Source organism: Coptis chinensis, chromosome 7, assembly GCF_015680905.1.
Source record: "Coptis chinensis isolate HL-2020 chromosome 7, ASM1568090v1, whole genome shotgun sequence".
NCBI lineage: Eukaryota > Viridiplantae > Streptophyta > Magnoliopsida > Ranunculales > Ranunculaceae > Coptis > Coptis chinensis.
In genome coordinates, this window is record NC_141462.1 from 80,027,079 (window position 1) to 80,051,180 (window position 24,102).

General features: G+C 37.0%; 1 protein-coding gene across 1 annotated transcript; it reads left to right on the plus strand.

Moving 5' to 3' along the window:
• The first annotated feature begins 20,244 nt into the window (after positions 1-20,244).
• Positions 20,245-23,066, plus strand: LOC147489199 (protein trichome birefringence-like 36). The gene is made up of 5 exons (XM_086575033.1): positions 20,245-20,687; positions 21,666-21,837; positions 21,995-22,176; positions 22,271-22,429; positions 22,537-23,066. Exons 1-5 carry the CDS (start codon positions 20,362-20,364, stop codon positions 22,835-22,837), a joined length of 1,140 nt encoding a protein of 379 aa, XP_086431159.1. The 5' UTR covers positions 20,245-20,361; the 3' UTR covers positions 22,838-23,066.
• Positions 23,067-24,102: the final 1,036 nt, after the last annotated feature.

Sequence of the window (24,102 nt, forward strand, 5' to 3'; positions counted from 1 at the left end):
AATCTTAGAAAATTGTTTATCTTTCTTATTTTGAGTAAGACACTCTGGGAAAGGGGATTTTGGCATGACAGTTCTAATCTGGGAATCTAGCTTAGTCTGGGAGTCATCTGGCTTTTGTTATGGAGTCTTGGAACTCGGGGTTACAGTTGACTAAGTTTCTTGACTAGGTGGGGTTAGAGTAGTGGACTCACTTGGCATCCTAACTTGATTGTCAATTTGTCTCACTGATCTTAGTGTGGTGACTGCTTTCATCTCCCGAGGAAAAGTATTAACTTGGGAACTTGAAACTTCAAAGGCATTTTCCTTGGTGTTCCCATTTGGGTTAGCCAATGGTTGACTTGGGAACGTTCCTTTCTCTCTAGCGGCTACAAGGTTAATGAGTTGACTAATCTGGTTAGACTGTTGGCTCACTTGTTGTTCAAGCTTATGGAAGGCTTCTTCCCATGGTTGTCTTTGTGGTTGTTGGGATGGAACATACTGGGAACTAGAAGATGGGTTGTACTGGTTGTACTGGGCTGGGTTCATCTGCTGGTTCATGGGGAATTGGTTTTGTTGCCTACCTTGGTTGTTACTAGAAAAGCCTGGTGGACCTAACTGTTGGTTTTGAGGCAAATTTTGTCTCCAAGAGAAGTTAGGGTGGTTTCTCCAATCCTTGTTGTATGTTGGCCTAAAAGCTCCTGGGGGTGTTCTCCTAAAATCATTAAAGGCACACACTTGTTCCATAGTGGACTTAGGTTGTTGAACAAAGATGGGACATGAATGGGCAGTGTGGTCTGGACCTGAACAAATTGTGCACGGAAAAGTGTTTGTGTCACACCCCAAATTTCGACAAAATCGGAAAAACAATATTTGTTCCCGACTCTTCGATTTTCGAGGTGTGATGCACTCTCCACTTCCAAAAACCCATCATCTATTTAATTATTTTAATAATTTGAAACCAATAAAATTTTTAAATAAATAAAAGTCCTCTTCATTACAAAAATTCACAAATAAGATTAAGTTGCAAATTTCCTTTCAACAACTCTTTAATTATAATTACAACTGAAAAAATACCAAAAACATTGTCTCAACTGAAAATCTATTTCACCTCAAGGGAAAACAAAATATATCCTGTAATGAGACGCTAGCGCAAACCACAAGCAGCAACCAACCTTCTTCAACACTAATTCTGTCAATACTTATCAACTATGTTCATTTAATGAACACACCCGATAAGCAAACATGCAAATCGGGTCAGCAGTATAAACAATGCTGGTATGAGTAGCCCTAAAATACAAATCATACTAATACATATATATACACAATCAATAAGGCAGTTAGTTCCTCCACCGAGGCGCCTTAACTTCCAACGACTAATATGACATTCTTAATTACAATAATTAAGGCGGTAGTTCCTCCCATCGAGGCGTTAGCTTCCCAATTCAACAATAGTAAGGCATTTAGTTCTTCCACTCGGCTCCTTAGTTTCAAACCGTACTAAGTCAACTGTATCTAATAATAACATAACGAAACTAAAACTTACTCTATACTTTACACACCGGGTACCCGGTGTAAGCCTAATCACAGAGTGGGTCACACCTGCATAAAAAAAATCAATCCAACCCACCCTTCTACCAAACCATTGTGAATACAAAATAAATTACAATAGAACAAGCATATCATATACCTAATTCCAAACATCTCATTTGAACCAACAAGAACCATCTCAAAGACCAATTTCACAACCACAATAAATCATTTATTATCGATTTAACGTACGCTTCGATATATCCTCACAATTATTGTTTAGAGTTTTTTCAAGTGTCTCTAGAATCATGTCGTCTTTACGTCTTACCTAGTTTCCCTGGCTACCACAATCGCTTCCCAACGCCGAACATGTACATCCACATGCCTCCCTTAACATAATGCACCACTCCATGCGTAGTTACCCTAAGCGGGATATCGCATACCAGGTAACCCTCACACGACCGTCATTATGTGGGTACTTCCACTATAAAGCATAAAATATCGCATATCTCATTCTAATTTTGCGAATAGAATAATCAAGCCACTATTCGGCTACGCCAGAAGGGCCATTTAGATTCACTAAAATGCCAGAAGGGCCAATCAAATTACTTACGCCAGAAGGGCCATTCAGATTCACTGAAACGCCAGAAGGGCCAATCATATCACATACGTCCATCACAAGGGCCAAATCACATGAGTTGTGGTAGCTAGGTTCTAGGATTTTCGTTACGTAATTTATTCAGGTGTCATACATTTATATCTCATAATCATTTCACTATATCACGTGCATGTCAAATACATTATTGCACTGAGCCACAATATTTAGAAATATCTCAATACATCTCATAACCCCTTTCATTCTTTCACTTGCCAAATAAATTATTACACTAAGCCACAATCCTGTAGGAAATATCCACAAATATTATACTACCTCAAAGTAGCATCGCACAGATATAATGACTGAGCGTTTACATTTATTTATCAAAGATATTGTATTTAATAGATATCCTAACATATAATATCATTTAACTAAACAACAATTTTCCCATACCACATAACAATTTTTTATAGCGTTTTAGGAATATTATGTCTCCTAAAATTTCTATCTCGCCACGTGTAAATAAATACACAATATCAACGTCAAATCTTTCTTAGATAATGACAAACCAATTTATACAGGCTTCCGCAATATTCTATCATTGGACTTGTCAATATAATTTACAACATAACAAGTAACGTAATTAAACAGTCAATAATCCACAATCAAGGTCCAAAACCAAAGCCCAAAAGTCTAAACATCCTATTTATTCAACCTGACCCAATTAGGGACATAAGGACTAGCCTATATAAAATTAGAAACTGGCCCAAAGAAAACTAAAGAATAGATTTTTGGCTCAACAAAACAATCTAACCCAATTTCGGCCCAAAACAAAAGAATAGAATCTGGCCCAACATCTTAAACCAAACTGGCCCAAACAAAACAAATAGAACTGGCCCAAAACAACTAATGTGGTCCGTCCCAAAACAATAGAAATGAAATTGGCCCAACACAACAAAATGGGTTGTTCGGACCCCAGGCCCAACTAAGGCCCAACTGAGGTCGTCTTCCCCACCTGGTGAGCAGCTTTCCTCCACCACCAGCCACCACTCGTCCTCCCCTCTTAACCCACCGATTTTTCTCCTCATGAAAACTCCTACAACTTTAACAAAAGCAAAAACCTAAAATTATTAAATCAAAACTCTTCATCAAACTAGATCTGAAATTCTCAACCTCCATTAATGACTTCTACAAGCTTCGACAGCCCCCGCCCAATCCAGCATTCAATCAAACATCACTAACCAACCTCAAACCAACAAATTAAAAATCACCACAACAACAAGAGTTCAATAAAAAACAGGACAGGCGACGCCATTGATGTCGGATTCCAAGCTTCGACAGCTCCATCCAATCCAGCATCCAATCACCCCACTATCACCCATCATAATCCAACTAAACAACAACATAACCCACCAAAATAAACAACATAATAAAGGCAGTGCGATTCCTGGGGCTCGCGCCTCCATTAATAAAGCTCCAGAGTTCGAACCATTCCAACAGTTTCAATTTAAGAGTTTTCAATGATTAAGCAACTACAAATACTAACATCTAACCAGTTCAACCATTCAACAAGATGAGAGAAACCTAAAAACATAGAAAAAAACAGATAAAACTGAGCGGAAGAAAAACTATGTACATATAGCTTTTTCTTCCTACCCATAGATGCGGTGAAAATAGAAAACTATAACTACTCACCTTGCTCCTATCGCGAAAAAGAATATAGAAGAATTACGCGAGAAAACCCGATTTCGAGCTAGCTAGAAACGCACGATCCGTGTCTCCGTTCTTCTTTGTGTTTTAGCTGTTTAGTTCTTGTTTTTAAAAAAAAACCTTTTTTTTTTCTAAAACAAAACACAAAACATTTCCATAGTTTCTTCCATAAATTATGGAATTATTGTCTCCATGTTTCCTTATTAATAAAATCTCTACACATTATTTTTAAAACTTAAAACTTTTCCTATTAAATCATTTTCAAACCAAACAAACTATTTTCCCTATTTTTTTTTCTTCAAAAAGTCAAGCCTACATTTAATAGCCCGTTGACCAAGAAATAAATATCAAATTCTGAAATACTAAATATTGTTACGAAATAATGTAAAAATAATTTGGGGTCTTATAGTTTGGTTCATTGTGCACACTCATCACGGAACTAGAAGCAGACGTCACTTGTTGACTTTGGGCCTTAATGGATGTTAAGGCAAAAGCAGCAAACTACTTAGTCAAATTGTTCAGACTATCCAACACAGTTTTGAGTTCGTCAGGATCCCTCTTCACTTCGTACATACGTCATTTCCTAGGTTCACTAGTCTGTATCTCGTAGATTGGGGTGGTACTAGTACTAATACCCCAATGTTGTGAATCCTCATCTAAGTCTTGGAGGAATGTGAATGCCTTTGATCCAGTCAAGTAAGTAAACTTGCCTTTGTGCATGGATTGGATCATTTGGCGTTGATCTTGCAAAAGTCCTTAAGTGAAAAATTGGATTGATTGCCACTTTTCATAACCATGGTGGGGACACTTCAAAAGGAGAGTGTAAAAGCAATCCTAACACTCATAGTAATGCTCGTTCTCAGCTTGCTTAAAATCCATTATCGTCGCTCTCATCGCATTAGTTTTCGAAATAGGATAAAATTGTCCCATAAACTTTTTCAACAGTTCATCCCAGGTGCTAATGGGTTTGTCCGGGAAAAAATTAAGCCACAAAAGGGCTTTGTCCGAAAGGGAGAATGGAAAAAGTCTCAACTTCACATTATTCTCATCCAAATTTTGATTTTTAAAAGTACCACAAATGTTGAGAAAGTTGATTATATGGGCATATGGATCTTCATTATCCAAGCCATGAAACTGGCGTTGAGCAAGCATATTAATGATGGGCAGTCTAATCTCAAATTGAGCTACCTCCACGGGTGGGTAATTGATACTTGAGGGTGGGTTTGAAGCAATAGGGGCAAAGTAGTCCCTTAGTTGCTTTTCAACTTGTTGATTATTTGTAGCCATGGTGAATGGTCTTGGGCTGACTGGTGGAGAGAAACTTATGATTGTGGGAGAAAAAGGTGGATTTCGCTCAGACTTACCGTATGGAGTCCAAGATTGAGTTAGCCGTTTGTTAACTCGTTTCCAACGGGGCATAAACGAATGCAAATTCTAACCTAGATGCACACACACTTCCTAAACATTAGCCTAGCAAATATATATATATATATATATATATATATATATATATATATATATATATATATATATATATATATATATATATATATATATATATTAGATGCACAATACAAATGCCAAGCAAAATGCAATAAATCTTAAAGTCCGACTTAAAGGGTCTACACTTGAATCTCCATCAAGGGAGTATGTGTTCCTACCAAGAGCGGGGGGTGTCGCCTGGGCTTTACCAATATGAATAACGGCTCACATCCACAAGGTGGTCAATCGTAACTCGATTGGGGCTATCGTGACTCTAAGTTCACTGAACATTCCGCATTCTACTAAAATTCTCTGGCGGTTGCACCAAGTAGTCATCGAAGTGAAACCATGTGTTCCAAGAACTTGAAAAATGTTTACAAATAACAGTGGGCTTTTTCCAAAGACTCTACCCATTAGTTGGGGTCCTATGAACACCGATCTAATTATTTGGCTCTAATCTTGGTCACATTTTAAGTCCAGGTCCAAAACTCAAACAAGTCAATTAGGTGATCACTTGTAGGTTTTGGGTCTACCTTTAGTCAAATTGGAAATTTAAATTGACTCGTGAAATTTAAAACACCAAGCACACAATATGCATTTGAACACACAAAGAACTCCTATGATAGGGGATTCGAGGAGGGCTTAAAAATTGTATCTCCTTTGCTTACTTCCTTATGCTTTTTCTTTCCGTTTTTTTTTTAAAAAAATTTAACCTAATTTGCAACTGGAAAATCAACCTTTTCACCTCTTTTTCTTCACATTTCAAGCCGGCAGCGGCGCCATTTGAATTGTACAAATTCTTTAAATATTTAATTCCATCGTCTAGAACTTGTCAATCAACAAAAATCTCAAAAACTGCAAAATAATCAATAAAATATGATTAGAATAGCGGTAAGTGAGGTATCGATCCACATTTTGAAGTGAATAAATGGGGGAGAAAAGATTTCATAAACCAATTGCTAACTTGGTGATTAATATTAAAACAATTGTTAAGGATTTCTAATTTCTTATCTAAACTAAAAATAAAAGTAACTTGTAAGGAAATAATGACTAACTAAAGCAATTAATTTTTAAAGATCAATTTATCAAAACCCTTGGTAGAAAGTTACTAACTCACCAACAATTCTTGTATTTCAGTTTTATACCTCTTGTTAAATTTCTCCGAAACTTCACTAAATTTTAAACGCTAGTTCTAGAATTAGTGGAAAATATAACTTGACGAACATAATAAAACATCTCAATATTAAATTAAATCCTCTATTCTCTTTGAATCCAAATGAGGAATTTTTAGGCATTAAATGTCCACAATAAGAAGTACAAAAAATCCCAAAATCCCTTAATAACTAATAAAGTTGAGTCTAAAAAGATTTTTAACAAAAATAATAAACTAACAATGGAAAATACCCCATATTTTCCACGGTGATAGAAACCATGCACATTTAATCTTAGTGCAAAAATCAATATAAAATAGATATCATTGGATTTCATCAAAAACACATATAGTGAAGATTCTTACAAAAAGGACAAAAACAAAATAACAAGAATTTCATGGAGAGCTTTCACTTTCCACCATGGGGTGGAAGCTTAGCTCTCCATGCTATTAATTAACATGAAAGAATAATTAAAGATAAGAGATAGAGTGAACATTGATACCGCCTTTATTACTTTGATGTTGATCTTCGAAAAATTACACACTCTAGAGCACTCTTTCTCACTAATTAAATGAACTAAAACTACAAAGCAAAATTTCTACTACTTAGATACTAGAATGGATGTTGAATGGGTGTAGAATGAGTGTAGAATGGTGATAGGGTTATATACTTAAAACATTACTTTTGTATTAACTCTAATTCTTTATATTTTGAATGAGAATCATATGGGCAAATGTTATGCATATTAAATATGTTATTAGTTATATGCATGTGTCTAATACTTTATGTTGCAGATGATATGGTGTGTGGTGACACACAGAAGATCATATCATCAGGACCTTATAAAGTATAAGTAAACGTTCATAACCTAGATGGATTTAGACAAACTATTGGTACGGTTGTAGTATAATCTGGTATTAGTCTATCTTGACTATAGGATTACACTAGTACACTTTGTGTGTATTGAACAGGGCCAAGTGAGGTTGTTTCTCTTTATACTGACTATATAAGAGAACAAACGCCTCTGTTATTATGGCTGTCTGTTCTCTTAATCCGGATATAATAACGGGCACTTACGTACATTGTACATTGCTTTAAATCATCAATGAGTGAGATTTATTTGTGAATCAACAAACTTGATGGATTGGCCGGGTAATGACATTGTATGTAAGGTGTGATGTTGATTATAGAAGGAATCCGTGTCCCACAAGAAGTTGGGCTAATGATGTCCCCTTGAGGAGCTCATAAGAATTATCATGTAAACCCTGCAGGTGGATTTGATCTGACATGACAATGAGGTTGAGTAGTACTACTCAAGGACATAAGAAGTTGATTAATGTAGTTGTCAGTAACTTGACTTAATCAACGGACATTTGATATCTTAAACACGGGGAGATCCACAAGCATATAATATGGAGCCCATAAATGTAACACGTAATTTGGGATTAGGGCGGTAGTGTAACAATGACCTTTAGTCGAATAAGCTATTTGTTAATGGACTAGGGTCGTGTGTTTTGGGGGAACATGAAAAGCCCAAGCCCATCAGGAGGCCCAACCCTAATTTCTCCTCATGGTCCCTGTTGTAGCCTATAAATAGAAACCCTTCTCTCATGGCCGAATTCACTATTCATCTGGATTGAAAAGAGAGGCAAGAAAAGATAGATCCAAAATCGGTTCTAGCTTTATGAGAAAGAAGGGGGTTGGTAGATCGTTGCCCACACAACGTCCAATCTATTGAAAGGAATACAACAGAAAATCAAGAGGTGGTTGCTAATTTCATAGCTATTGGATTCTCAGAGTTATCACAGCTGATCTACAGGTAAATTTCTAACCAAACCGTGACACCCCTTATTTCGCTGCTCTTGGGTGTTTTGCGGTTAGTAGTAAATCATTCGGCGAAACCATAACGGTTCCTACAAATGGTTCTCCCCTCAATGCCAATTCTCTTCTCTATTTATAGCTTCCACCAACAAGATCTTTGTGCATATAATATCTTCACACAAAATAGAAATAATCTTTGGGATATAGGAAAGAAATATAAGATAAAAGAATTTAGGAAATGGAATACGGAAGAGATATTATCAAGGCATGAGGAAGGAAGGAATTATAAATTAGAAATCAAATAAATGATAAAATGGAATGATATGGTTTTGAATTAGGAATGGAGTGATTGGCAAGAATATGGTGAGGATATGGGAGAATATATGGTGGCTAGGATATAAGATATTATTGAATGATTTGATATAATGAAATCTAGGGAATAAGTAATTAATGGAAATTGGGATATTTAATATGGTGAAAATGGTAAGAATATATGGTGGTAGTTGCAATTATCCTTTCTTGATTTCTTTCCATAATTATCAATTCTCTAACATTTCCTTCCATTCTTGATAACACAATTTATTCTATGAGCTCTCACTTATTAATTCTCTAAATGATCCTCTTTGGCTTATGGGCTCGGGCTTTGACCAACATCTTTATTTCCTACAAAAAAATATTAAACCAAATTAATAAAACATATTTTGCATTTGACTTTTCCAAAGACATGCACATATATGCAAATAATCTTTTATGACAAAAAAATATGCATAATGTCATGGAATAAAGCAAATGTATGGTTTTACATTAAAAATACGCAATTAAGTATAAATGATATTATAAAGTGCCTATAAAACTATATATAAAATATAAAATTTTAGGCACTTATCAACCATCCTCTTCAAATCTACCTTAAATCTACTCCAACTTCTTTGTTTCTTCCTCAAGCTTTAATTTAATATTACCGGACACTGCTTTATTCCACTGTTTGAGCTTGCCTTTGAGAGTCTTTAACTTCTATCTAAGCACAAAAATAGAGTTACCATCCAGAGGAACATTCCAACATTCTTCCACTAGCTTGATAAAGTCAGGGTGAGAGGCCCACATACTAAAGAACCTAAATGGGGCATTGTTGGGTTTTGGCACTGACTTGACACCACCAAGGAAAGGAGAGTGATTAGAGCATAGTTGCAGACCCATCTTGTAACACTATCCGGGGTATAAACTAAGCCACTCTGCATTAAAGAGCACTCTGTCAAATTTTCCCAGTATTTTCATACGTCTAACCTGTTTAGTCCACCAAGTGAACTTGGAGCCATCATGATAACTGTAAAATGTATAGTCTACCTACGAAATGAACGAATTCAATCCGTAAGTAAACTAAAACTATCTTTTACTATCTCAATTATCAAAGCTTCTACTCTCGATGCGAATTGCACTAAGTGGAGTAGGAAGTTCGTTCCACTCCTAGTTCCCTAGCACGGAATTGTTTTCTAATCTAATTAGTCGGTCTTAAGTCTATGAGAGCTTTACGAAGGGGAATTAGACTACGATGCAACTACCCTCGAAATGCAACTAGTCGACTATCAGACAACTAAGGGAATGCTACGTTGATTCGATGTTAAGGAGTTAGAGGGGGGTTGATTCCACCTTAACTCAACTTAATCCACTAGCGACAAGTCGTCGTAATCCGAATTGAACTGCTACGCAGAACAATCGGTTCTTCCTAATCCCTAATTAAACATGGCATTTCTACCAATTAATAATTAGCATGTGAACGATTAAACCCATTCTCATGGTGAACTAAACGTTTCTAGAGTGGAAAGGAAATTACGACAATCTCCGATAATTGGAATCAAGCTTTCATCAAGGCTTCTCAACCCCCTCTAATGGAGGTTTAGCCTTGAATCATTCCGCAATCATTTCCATTTAAATTAAATCTACACATAATATAAAGCATTGAAATTTACTTAATTTAAACAATAATGAATCTAATTTAATGACTAAAATGAAATAAAGACAGGAATTGAAATTAGATCTAGAATTGGAAATGACAAAATCGAAATTGATAAAGAATACTACTTTATTTATCTAATCAAATTGAAGAACAAGATTCAAAGGTTTAATCTACTACAATGAATTGAAACTAATTAAACTAAGTTCTAAAACTAATTAATGGAGGCTAACTAATCTAGGTCTAACTATCTACCTAACCTAACTGCCATTAACAATGAGGCAAGCTTTTGTTTTATACATCCAGATCCAAAATCGTGCATGGGCTTGGAGCCATGTTTTGGGCCGAGAATCGCCCAAAACCCAATTCTTCGATCAAAAAGGCCTCTTCAGCTGCAGTTGGCTTCAACAGACTTTTCGTCCACTTCTGCTCCTCTGATTGGGTCAAGGCTTGGACCATTGCAAAGCTCTTTCCGAGCCGGTCGTTTTGACATAAGGTAGGCCTCAATCCGAGGTCTAAGTCCAAAGATATGGCATTCGGAAGTTCTGCTGACTTTTGCTCCTTTATCTCGCTAAAGTGGCACATTTCTGCACATAATGGACTTTGAAGCCTGAAATGCATAAAAATACGTAATCAGTATTAACTCTTACTTATTATTCACATAATTGGTCTAACAGTATGATTATTAAGGGGTTAAAACTACAGTTTTGGGCTCTTATCACATCACTAGGTGCCTTTATAAGAAGATTAGAGCTTATTATATCTTTGAAGTCATTCATCGCATCATTAGTGGGTAGAAGTCCACCTTGCTTTTTTGTGATACTCAGGTAGGCATTAAAATCTCCAATTACCATCCAAGGCTTACTCAGTGAGTTCAAAATTGCTAACTCATCCCATAACGCTCTTCTATAGATGCAGAGGGTGTGAGCATGCACTATAGTGATGATAGAGCCCTGAAACTCCACCGTGATTTGCTGATTTGAGTGGTGTAATAAAGTGGGTGTATTCAGATCTTTCCTCCATAGGAACCACAGGTTTGACACCATGTTATTATTACAATTATTAAAAAACTGAGTGCACATACCAAGAGAGCTAATGAAAGAGACAGGAAGGTCAAAAGGACTTATCTTTGGCTTTGCTATACCAATGAATTCAGGATATATTGCACTGCTTGACCAACTTTTCTAATCTATGCTGTGACTTATCATTTGCTATTCCTCTAATGTTCCAGTAAAGGCTCCTAATCAGAGTACTTGCAAAGATTTGTTCATGGAGGAAAGGTGAGTGATCACCTGCTGTGCCTTACTGTCCCGACCACCCAAGGAATGGGTCCTTGTTGGGAGGTAGTATGTGGAGTAAACTCTTGCTGCCGCTCAGCCACTTCTTCTATCATGTCATCCCATCTGATTGGTGGCATAATATCTTTGCTAGTTGTTTGTTGTTATAGTGCTTGAAGAACTGTTGAGGCTTCATCATGTAGTAATTGATTAACTTCAGGTGCTTCAATACTCGATTGGTGGAGCTCCCACATGTAGTGGGTGAGACTGAACATGATTGTTCATGTCCCAAGAGAATAACTGGTATGAACACTTCTGTGAATAAACCCCTTCGAGTTATCAGTATAGTCGGCAACTATAGAGCCCAAAATACCATTTGATGTATCATCGTTTAGAACATCAAAGAAAAGCTCTTCAGGTTTGTTAGTGCCTTTTTCAGGGCCCACATTTTCTACAACCTGGATATCTTTCCCTGCAAGTGTAGTATTAACAAAAGTAGTAGCTTGAATGCTCTCACCCTCCTTATCTAGCTTACCTAGCACTCTAAACTAGTTTGGATCAGATTGAGGAGGTTGTTGTGCTTGGGTAGCCTGAGTATTCCTAGGTACCCAAGTTTCTTTAACCTTGCTTGATTATGCATTATTCACCGCTTTCTTCTTTCGCCTGTTATATCCAGCACGCAAGTTATTTGGTGCCTCTTGTGGAGTTACATCCTCAACCACCTTCTTTCCTTTGTCTTGTTGATTCATGTAGCTCTTTAGGTTCCTACATTCAGTTACTAGATGGCCAACGCACTTGCAGTGATTGCACAACTTTGGTAGTTTGCCCACTTCCACAGACCGCCAAATTCCATTTTCTTCGTTCTAACATAGATCTGGTCAGGTATAGGCTTTGAAAGATCAACATCCACTGAGACGTGAGAAAAGTAGCCTAGCTCCCTGTTGAGGGTTTTCTCATCAATCTGCATAGGTATGCCAACTCCTCGAGCGATGCTCATTAAGGTTTTGGGTCCCAGTATTCTTGACTCAAGCCGGGGAACCTAACCTATACGAGAGCATATATGGGATTGCCTTTGTGATTCAAGATTGAAGTTTGGGTTCCATGGGCTAAGATGGAGAGGGTAACCCCCAAAGTTCCAGGAGCCTTTTGCCCATACCTTGTTCAATTCATCACCATTATCAAATTTGATAAAAAGATAACCTTTGCCGATGGGAGTGATAAGCCAATTTCCCCTGGGGTTCCATTGCTCCTTGGCATGTTGTTTGACTTTGTTCATAGTAGGGGTGGGAATTTGGCCCTAACGACCCTAACCCGACCCTGACCGACCCGACCCTAAGCCCTATAAAGCCCTCACAGAGTTTAGGGCAGGGATAACCTGACCCTAATGCCTTCTAGGGTAGGGCTAGGGCTAAGGTTCTGAAACATAGGCCCGACCCTAATTCAGCCCTCATTAGTCCGACCCTAACCAAGCCCTAGTTATAGTTTCACACTTTCACTATAAATACACATACCATAATTGTCCAACTCTTTGTTAAATATTTTCACTTAAAATAGTATTGTCCTTTGTAAGTTATCACTTATACCCAATGGTACTTCCAATAACTTGTCGTATATAACAAAAACTTGTTAACCTAGCAACTATGAAGAACAATGAGCACTAACCTAAACTGGCGTAGTAAAAAGAAGAAAATATATAGGCGCGGCCCTAAAGCCTTTAAAGAGGGCTTAGGGTAGGGTCAGGGCTTGAGATTTGGACTTGTGACCCAGCCCGACCCGACCCTATGCTGACTTTAGGGTCTGGCTGACCCGGCCTTAATATCTGAAAGACTTTAAATGTTTAGGGTCGGGCTAGCCCGACCCGGCCCATTGCCCACCCCTAGTGTCACACCCCTGAATTTCGACAGAATTCGAAAAACATTATTTGTTCCCGACTCTTCGATCTCCGAGGTGTGACGCACTCTCCACTTCCAAAAACCCATACACAATATAAATATGTGGATAATTAAAAACCAATAAAAATTTTAACTTAAACAAAAGTCCTCTTCCTTACAAAAATTCACAAATAAAGATTAGGTTACAAATCTCTTTTCAATAACTCTTTATTTAAAATTACAAATGAAAATACAAATACAACGTCTAGACTGAAAATCTATATCACCTCAAGGGAAAACAAGGTCTACCTTGAAATGCGATGCTAATGCAAATCACGAGCAGTAACCAATCTTCTTCCATACTAAACCTATCAAGACTTATCAACTGTGTTCATTTAATGAACACACCCGATAAACAAACATGCAAATCGGGTCAGCATTATAAAAATGCTGGTGTGAGTAACCCTAAAATACAACATATACTTATACCAATATATACCCAAACCATACGACAGTTAGTTCCTCCACCGAGGCGCCTTAACTTTCAACAACTAATACAACATCCGTAAGTATAATAATCTCGGCAGGTAGTTCCTCCACTGAGGCACCTTAACTTCCAACAACTAATACAACATACCATACACATAATAAAAATGCATTTAATTCCTCCACGAGGCGCCTTAGGTTCTAACTAAACTACTAACCAGCCAAACATATACAATCATCTATCTAGAGATATATCATTTACCAACATATTACCATAATTATATTAGTTTAGACTTTCTTTGTGTGTCCCTAAAATCACGTCGTATCTATGTCTTACCTAGTTTCCCTGGCTACCACAATCGCTACCCAACGCCGAATATGTACATCCACATGCCTCCCCACATAATGAACCACTCAATGGCGTAACCACCCCCCGAGGGATGCCGCGACACCGTAAATCCTCACACGGAAGCAATTATGTAAGTAATGCCACTATTCGGCATAAAATATCGCGCGTTATCGTTCTATTTTGCGAACGGAATAATTAAGCCACTATTCGGCTACGCCAAGAGGGCCATTCAGCTTTACTGAAACGCCAGGAGGGCCAATCACATTACTTACGCCCGAAGGCCATTCAGATTAACTGAAACGCCAGAAGGGCCAATCACATTACTTACGCCCGAAGGCCATTCAGATTAACTGAAACGCCAGGAGGGCCAATCACATTACTTACGCCCGAAGGCCATTCAGATTAACTGAAACGCCAGGAGGGCCAATCACATGAGTTATGGTAGTCAGGTTCTAGGATTTTCGTTACGTAATTTATTCAGGTGTCATACATTTATGACTCATAAACGTTTCACTATATCACGTGCATGTTAAATACATTATTGCACTAAGCCACAATATTTAGAAATGTCTTGAATATATCTCATAACCATTTTCATTCTTTCACGTGCCAATATATTATTGCACTAAGTCACAATCCCGTAGGCAAATATTCACCAATCATATACTACCTCATAGTAGCATCTCACATATATATAAATGGAGTGTTTATACATTTATTTCTCCCAAACATATTGCATTATATATATATATCCAAACATATTATATAATGTCACAATATCAACGTCAAATCTTAATTAGATAATGACCACCAAATTTATACAAGCTTCCACAGCATTTTAGCATTTGATTTGTCCATACAATTTACAACATATAATGCAGCACAATTAAACAGTCCACAGTCCATAGTCCACAATCAAAGCCCAATATATATAAGCTTTACACACTACTCACGTCAAATCTTAATTCGATAATGACAAACAACGTTATATGATGTTCGACAATATTTTATTATTATATTTGTCCATATTCTTAAATATGTGAAAAACGGGAAAAAGTCAACAGTCAAAGTCAACACGTCATGGTCAAGGTCAAAGTCAACATGCCATGGTCAAAGTCAAACTATCGTTTCCATGTTCAACGGTTCAGGGTCATAGCCCTGGTTCATGGCTAAGGTCAATGTGCATGGCTCATGGGCTCATGACCAAGGTAATGGTTCGGACCCAACTGGCCAAACCCAAACCTTAGAACCCGAAAGTCCAAACATTTAAAGACCCAAGTAGATCTATTTTAAGTTATATGGACCGGCCCCAAAACTAACTTGAAACTGGTCCAAAGAAAAGCAATTAGTTTTAGCCCCAAACAACTTAAACTAAACTGGTTCGAAGCAAAGGATTTAATCCGGCCCAATAACTAACTAGTGTTTAGGCCCAAAAACTTGAACTGAACTAGCCCACAACTTAACCTAAACTGAGTCCAAACTAAACCAAATAAACCGGCCCATTGAACTAAACCAAATTGGTCCAAAACTTAATTTGGTTCGGCCCAAAGAAAAGGCCCAAACAAAACTTATTTAAACTGCTCCAAAAATACAAATGGGTTCGTCCTAAAAATTTAACCAACCGCCCACCAAAACAAAATAGTACTGGTCCAAACAAAACAACCAAAATCAGGCCCAAAAACCAACTAAGGCCCAAGACCAAATAATAGAACTTTGGCCCAACATACAAAACAAACCAATTTCGGCCCAAAGAACCAAGCCCGAAATCAGTTACTGTTCATCTTCTTCTCTTCTCCACCACCAAAGACCAAATTCAATCACCGACCTCCACTCGACCACCCAATACAACCCCGCGGTTTTGCTCCTCATAGAAACCCATACCACTTTAATGAAAACGAAAACCCCCAATGTTAGTAAATCAAAACTCTTCTGAAATTAGATCTACAATTTTCGGCTGCCATTAAAGGTTCTTCCACCTCCACTCTACAGCCCCTACCATCCCCACTACCACCAAACATTATCACACAACCCACAACAATATCAAATAATTTAAGCAACAAAAATCACAAATCAAAACCATCAAGATCCCAAGAATGGCGTTAGAAGCCATTAAAGCCTCCCCCTCGAGGCTTCATCGCCCCCACTCGACCCTCATCACCCACAACCCAACACAAACAATAAGGTTTGAATAAAATGGGCGATTTATCGGCCGCCATCAACAAGATGCGTTTCAAAACAAAGATCGGCTTCCTCGCGACGCCATTAGCGCCTGTTCAGAGCGTGAACAGAGCTACAACAGTTCAAAACAACAACTACAATAGTATTTAAGTTCAAAGCCCACGCCGCCATTAACGCTCTGTCGAGCTTTCGACAGTTTAAGTTAAAAGTATCACAGTTCAACATAATTACAAATCCGAAATTTAACAAAATTTAATAAAACAAATGGCACGAAGTCCAATACAACCGGATAATGAACGATTATAAAAACCAAACAAGATAATCGCCCGATATATATAAACTACAAATCCGGTGAAATAGCAAAATAGCTACTCACCTGTATGAACAGCTCCTACGAATTCCTCCGAGTCCGAGCCGTCGCACTCCACCGCTCGAGCAAACGAGCTTCAAGCTCTGCCCCCATTTTTAATATTTTATTATTCTCTTAACCCTATTTTCCAGAACAATGTGTTTATATACTTGGGTCCGAAACCCAAGCCCAACATGCACTTCGGACAAAACCAGGCCCACGTATCCCGAATCCAATCCGACGAATTTTGAAAATAATTAATTTAATTAATTAATAAATAGATAAAAACGTATTTTAAAAATACGGGCGTTACACCTAGTTCATAGGCACCTGCATCAAATCTATTCTTCCAATCAAAGAGAATTTGCAATATTTAAGTCCTCTTTCGTAAGCGGGTTCATAAATCGTATGGATGAGGTATTCTCCCATCTGTTTAGGTGTTGGGAAGTTCTGGAACTCAAATTGTGGAGTGATTGCTTGCTTTGCCGCGTCAACATATGAGATTGTCTTGCTTTGAGCTGCTACCGACGACGTATTCCTCTTTTCTTGAGTTCTAGCATCCTTTTGAGATACGGGTAGTGTCTCAAACCCAGATAGATCCATTCTGTGGATAGAGTCCGTTGATTAGCACCGTCTACTCCGGCCAAAAGCCCCCCAAAAGGGGAAGTTTTCTTTGTTCAGAACCTATGTAGATCTGTTTTTAGGATAAAATTTTGCTTAGAATGGATAGAAATGGTGTAAGATTACTTTACTACCCTTGTATAAGAGAGAGAGTTTCTCATTGTTCATATGAACAATCATTGTTCATATATATTTGGGGTTTGAACAATCATTGTTCGTATGAATATTCATTGTTCTCATTGTTCATACCTCAAGATAATATATGATCAGTAAGAACACCTATTAGAGTATAATTGATTGTTCATACTTTAACATGAGCTATGAACACTCATTGTTCATATAAATATGAACAATCAATGTTTATACCTATTTGGGGTATGAATAATCAATGTTCATACCTCAATATAATGTATGATCAATAAGAACACCTATTGGAGTATGAACAATCATTGTTCATAATGTTCATACCTCAACATAATGTATGGTCAGTAAGAATACTTATTGGAGTATGAACAATCACTGTTCATACCTTAATATGAGCTATGAACACTCATTGTTTATATCTATTTGGGGTATGAACAATCAATGTTCATACCTTAATATAATATATGATCAGTAAGAACACCTATTGGAGTATGAACAATCATTGTTCATACCTATTTAGAGTATGAACAATCACTGTTCACACCTCAACGTAGTGTATGATCAATAAGAACACCTATTGAAGTATGGACAATCATTGTTCATACTTATTTGGGGTACGAACAATCACTGTTCATGCTAACATGAGCTATGAACAATCACTGTTCATACTTATTTGGGGTATGAACAATCAATATCTATACCTCAACATAATGTATGATCAATAAGAACACATATTAGAGTATGGACAATCATTGTTTATATCTTAACATGAGTTCTGAATAATAATTATTAATACCTCAATATATTACATGAGGTATGTTAACCTATTTGGGTATGAACAATCACTGTTCATACATCAACATAAGGTATGAACACGTATTGTTCTTAGCAAAACGACTGAAAGGGTAAAATTGAAAAATATTTATTTCAAATCAGGGCTATTTGTCCTTACGAGCTAATTATTTTTCACTCGAAAATTGGTTTTCATGGTTATTTACACCCGAAAATTGTCCTTGAGAGTGATTTAAAAAAAAACGCTGGTTTCGTGAGTAATTTTCACTCGCAAATGGGCCTTGACTAATTTCTTGTTTTGAAAGTGTGTGTTGTAAATTGGAGTATTGGGATTAATGTTTATTCTAGCTATTTGGTTCCAAAAAAAAAAAAAAAATTAGTCAGGTTGATCATTGATCATTATTTTGTGTTTGGTAATTTGATTCAATGTAACAAAATTTTGATGGCCCATTTCTTTTCCTTGCAATAGATACAACAACCATAGTACAAAATATCACGATATATCGTGATAAATATTGAGATTTCAACAAAAGATACATAAATATCACGATAAATTTAGAGATATATACAACTGTAAATATCAACGATATTTCAATGATATTTATAATATTTGGCGATATTTTGTTTAGATAATAATTTTATTTAATATTTACTATTATATTTCAAATAAATATCTATAAATAATATATCGTGATATATTATGAAATATCTATGATATTTGTCGATATTTTAGATATATCTACGATATTTGCATATCAAATAATGTAAAATATCCCCAAAGAGAGAGATATATCGACAATCCATATCAAGAAATTGAGTATCGATAAACACCCATATCCATATTTTGACATTTTGTACTATGGATACAACTATACAAGGATACCAGCACATTCAATGTTGTTCAAATTAATGCTGTTGTGCTGAGATTTGAAAGTGAGAATTGAAGTGTATGTCAGTTGTTCAAATTAATGCTGTTGTGCTGAGATGTGAAAGTGAGAATTGAAGTGTATGTCAGTTCAATTCATACATACTTTCATAATCATATTTCCATCTATTACAAATTGCCAATGTTGTTCAGTGGCTTCAGGAGAAGCCGATCCCAGTTTACTCTGGAGAATATAACAGATTTGGTGAAGTGTTTAGGAACTGGCAAGGTAATGTGGAACTGGCGTTCACTGGCTCATCCCCAAGTTAATCAGTCATTGGTCAGGAATTGAGAGCTATAGCTGAAGAATTAAGGGCAGCCATCAACAAGGGGTACAAAAAACTTGCAGTGAGATCAGACTCACTTTGAGCAGTCAACATCTTCAATGGATTAGAGAAGGCGCTGTGGTATTGTGACAATATAGTTGCATCCTCTGTAGTTCTTAGAAACTCATTTGATCTGCTAGATGTAAGACATGTTTTTAGAGAAGGTAATCAGGTGACGAATTACTTTTCTAAACTTTGTAAGTCATAGGATGACTATATCTCTTTCCTCCTTTCACCATTAGATAGTAGAGCAGCTACTCTTGTAGAGATGGATAGGTTGGGAATCTTGTACTTAATTAAGAAGGTAATCAATACAAGTTGAGGTCTGCCTAAACCTCTAGTTTCTTCTTTTTTTTTGGTCAGGAATTGGACATGGAAAAAAATTGGTCAGGAATTGGACATGGAAAAGGTTTCATAAGAAGAAGTCCGCAAGTGCATGAGTGCATCAACTTAACAAAAAGCCTTGTGCAAGAAAATTCACTCTGGAGTCAAATTGCAAGACATGATCAGTGGGTCCTGAAGAGTGTCCCACGTCCCCACCCACAATCCTACCATTGTACATGCACATGCTATGAACACAATAAAGAGATGGTGAAAAACCAAACATCTCAATTACCAAGCGTGATTAGATCAGTTAAAGCTATGAAGAATGATGGTCCATTGGTCCACTCCCACCGTGACTTGTGCCGAAATGAAAGACATCTACTCAAAAGTTCAACTTTCTTTTGCTAGGAACTTTTTCATATCATCTTGACTTTAACTAATGAAGTAAATTAAGCTCACTCTCTCACTGCTTCATTTTAGCTTGAACATCCATATTCTTAATGGGTGATTTCTCACCTTACTCTTTATTCTTGCTCTTCTTCATTTCATTTACCTTCAACTCTTTGAATTTCTCCTATGGTGACTTGGGTGAAGCAGAATGGATTAATGTAAAAGATGATGATGAATATAACATGGTTCAGAATGGAATAACTAGCTTGAAGAAATGTGATTTGTCTAGTGGAATATGGGTTTATGATCAATCTTATCCTCTTTATGATTCTGGTTGTCCATATTTAAGTACCAGAGTGAGTTGCCAACAGAATGGAAGACCTGATACTGACTATGAGAAGTGGAGGTGGAAGCCACATGGTTGTTCTATTCCAAGGTACTGTGTTCCAACACCTGTATGATTGTATACATTATTGTCGCGTAACTGTACTCATAATTTAGTTTTTCAGTTCATCTCATGTTTTGAATGTGGATTTTCTGTTGTTGCCATGTTTTTGGAGATTCACATCGCAAATCACGGTTGAGTTTAAGATGCAGACTGCAGAGAAATGTACAAATCCTGTGTGTTTCCCTAACAGTATATTGCCTCCAAAGAGAATGCTCTGTGATTACCTTCTCTGTAGTTGGAGTTTAAGATGCAGACAGCAGAGAAATGTACAAATCCTCTGTGTCTTTAAGGGGTGTCGCAGTGCAAATCTCTAAAGAGTAAACCAAATCGAGCATTTCTCTTACGAAACACATAGAGAACCCTTCAATTTACATATAAGAATTTTCACCTTAAAAAGTGTTGACTATGTCTATAAAGACATCCTCCCCCAAGAGAGAGTAGAATTTGTGAATACCAAAATGGTTAAAAGCAAGAGCATCCCCATTGCAGATTTCAAAATTGGCGAGCCAAATAAGATGGAATGCCAAGGTAGCTAGATTAGATATATATGTATGTGGATCTGCAGTGGTAAAGGCTAAATGCCTTACATGGTTAGCAACTTGCCAACTTCACTAGGGAAGGGGATCGGGGTAATATCGTAAGAAAATGGCATGGGAGATATGGTTTGCCTTGTAAGAAGTATTTGCTCGCTAGGTGAAAAGTTTTCGTTGCACAAACTTTATGTCTTACGATAATCACCATGTCCTAGTCCTAGCTTAATTTCCGGTTCATGCTATTAATAACAAATCTGGATAGCTGCATTGGATGCAAAAGCTAACTAAAGTAGCATATCTATCGTGTGATCTAGGAGGTTCATTCACTCTATTTTAACTCAACTAGGCAATGCATGCATATACGTACTTGTACGTATAAAAGCATGTATATATATGAAGAAGACTGTCAATTACGAGCTGTTTGTTTGTATAGGTTCCATGCACTAGATTTTCTTGCAAAGATGAGAATGAAAAGAATTGTGCTGGTCGGCGATTCGATCATGAGAAACCAATGGGAATCTCTTGTTTGTCTGGTTGAAGCAGTCATTCCACCTGAGAGAAAAATGGTCACCTATAATGGTCCTACCATGTCCTTCCATGCCTTGGTAAATGGTTCTGCTGCATGTATTCAAAGTTGTATATCTCAGTTAATCAAATCTTGAAACTTAAAATTTGACTTCTTTCTACAGTCTTGTTCAAAGGTAAGACCACATTCGTTTCTTTAATCCAATACATCACATCTAAAAAAAACCATGGTTGCAGGATTTTGAGACTTCAATTGAATTCTCTTGGGCTCCATTTCTAGTGGAAATCAAGGAGGGATCAAAGAAGGAAAGAATTTTACATTTGGATTCGATAGAAGTTAATGCTAGATTCTGGAGAGGAGCTGACATACTTGTGTTCGATTCAGCACATTGGTGGACACATTCTAGCAAATGGAGCTCGTAAGTTCGTCTAAATTCTAACAAAAACTTGAACCATTTCATAACGTACAGTGCAGTCTGCATGATACACACTTAAATGTATGATTATTTGCAGTTGGGATTATTGTATGGAGGGACAAAGTGTATTGAGGAATTTGAACCCCATGATTGCTTATGAGAAGGGGCTCACAACATGGGCTAAATGGATTGATTTAAACTTAAATCCTCAAAGAACCCAAGTTATATTTCGAAGCATTTCACCTCAGCATAACAGGTAAGTTCTGTCTATTTAATTGAGACAGATGACAAGGGCTGAATTCCTTATGTCCTTATTTATAAACCTTTTACTTTGGACTGCTAATTATGTACGTGAACCTGCAGGGAAACTGGTTGGAAATGCTACAACCAAAGGAAACCTCTAGGATACTTCAGCCATAAGCTTCATGTTCCTGAACAACTAATAGTACTACAAGGGGTGTTGAGAAAGATGAATTTCCCAGTTTACCTTCAAGATATTACCAGAATTTCAGCATTTCGAAGAGACGGTCATCCTTCGGTTTATGCTAGAGCTCTAGATGAAAAGGATAGACTACACCATAAAGACTACACATCTGACTGTAGTCATTGGTGCCTTCCTGGTGTTCCAGATATTTGGAACGAAATGCTAAATGCATTACTATAAACAGTACCTATGTAGGTGGAGTAATTGTTTGTATGATGGAGCTCTTCTTTAATTAGTTCCTATTTCATCAAACTGATACTGAGAATGTTCTAGAATTTATCATATGTTCCTAATTATATGCGATGAAAAGCGTTGTCTTGTAACCTTAACATCTTCAGTATGCAAACTTTTCCATAGTCAGTCAACAGTTTGGGATTGACTTAATTAAATCTGAAAGCTTCAGAGATCATCTTTGTTTTGGAATGTGTTACTTCTAGACAGAGTTTCAGATTAAGCATTAGAAAATTTTTAAGATAAAAATCAATTTCGGTAAAAAGAGATTTACTTTTGTAGCGCATTGTGTTTTGAAAACAGACCAAGAAATGCACTAAGGCGGTCAGGTGGATCTTTGGAAAGAAAGCAATTTCCTGAAATTAATCTCCTTCCTACGAATATTCTCTTCCTGTACATGTGTTTGTATACCTACCCCACATTTCAGAGGGCAGAACAAAAAAATGTCAGATGCCTAATTGGGTGCGTTCGGTACTGGGGTATATATTAGAGGGTCCCTAAATTAGATAGGTGCTTTTTCTTTGGGAACTTGGGACTAATACAGGCATGTAAGTATGTAACTTCAACCACAACCACGACCAGCCGCCACGTTAATTATCGTCGTGACTATCACAGACAACAAGAAACCCTCGATCACTGACATGGGCAGCACTGCACTGCAAGAAACACCCAAGGCTTGTGCTTACCCAAATGAGAAGCTTTCGTGCCTAACTTATGTGCTTATACCTATTGGTAGCTAATTAAAGGGTACATAGATAGGATGGAAGTAATGCATCAGTTTTGTTTCTCATCATCTTAATATGTACACGAAGCTAACTTGTCTCTGACCAAAGTATATCTTCGACAAAAAATGAGAATTGAATGAGCTAGAGTTTTGGATTTTCAGGCGGGACGCCAACATGGACTTATAATAGCGTAAAACACAAAAAAAAACCCTTTGATCCATAGCACTTAGGAGGCATCAAAAGACCTAAGCATCTCTCCACCACACACGTTTCCCCCTATCAATTTTTTCTAAGATTTATTAATTGAAGTTTGATCAACCTTCACAGTTGAACAAAACCTCATACATTATTTTACAAATTTTTTCATTCATTTCTTTGAAGTCAAAAGATCTAGAGAAACTAAACCTGGCAGCTGAGTTAAAATTTACATGATTTCGTAGTTTGCTTTTTCTTTTTCTTTTTCTTGTGGGTTGGGGGCAGGGGTGTATT

Excerpts from the sequence above, each read along its gene's own strand:
- LOC147489199 (XM_086575033.1), top strand. The coding sequence starts at position 20,362 with ATGGGTGATTTCTCACCTTACTCTTTATTCTTGCTCTTCTTCATTTCA. Across the intron at positions 20,688-21,665 it reads CATGGTTGTTCTATTCCAAG|GTTCCATGCACTAGATTTTC; the intron begins GTACTGTGTTCC and ends TTGTTTGTATAG. Across the intron at positions 22,177-22,270 it reads CATTCTAGCAAATGGAGCTC|TTGGGATTATTGTATGGAGG; the intron begins GTAAGTTCGTCT and ends GATTATTTGCAG.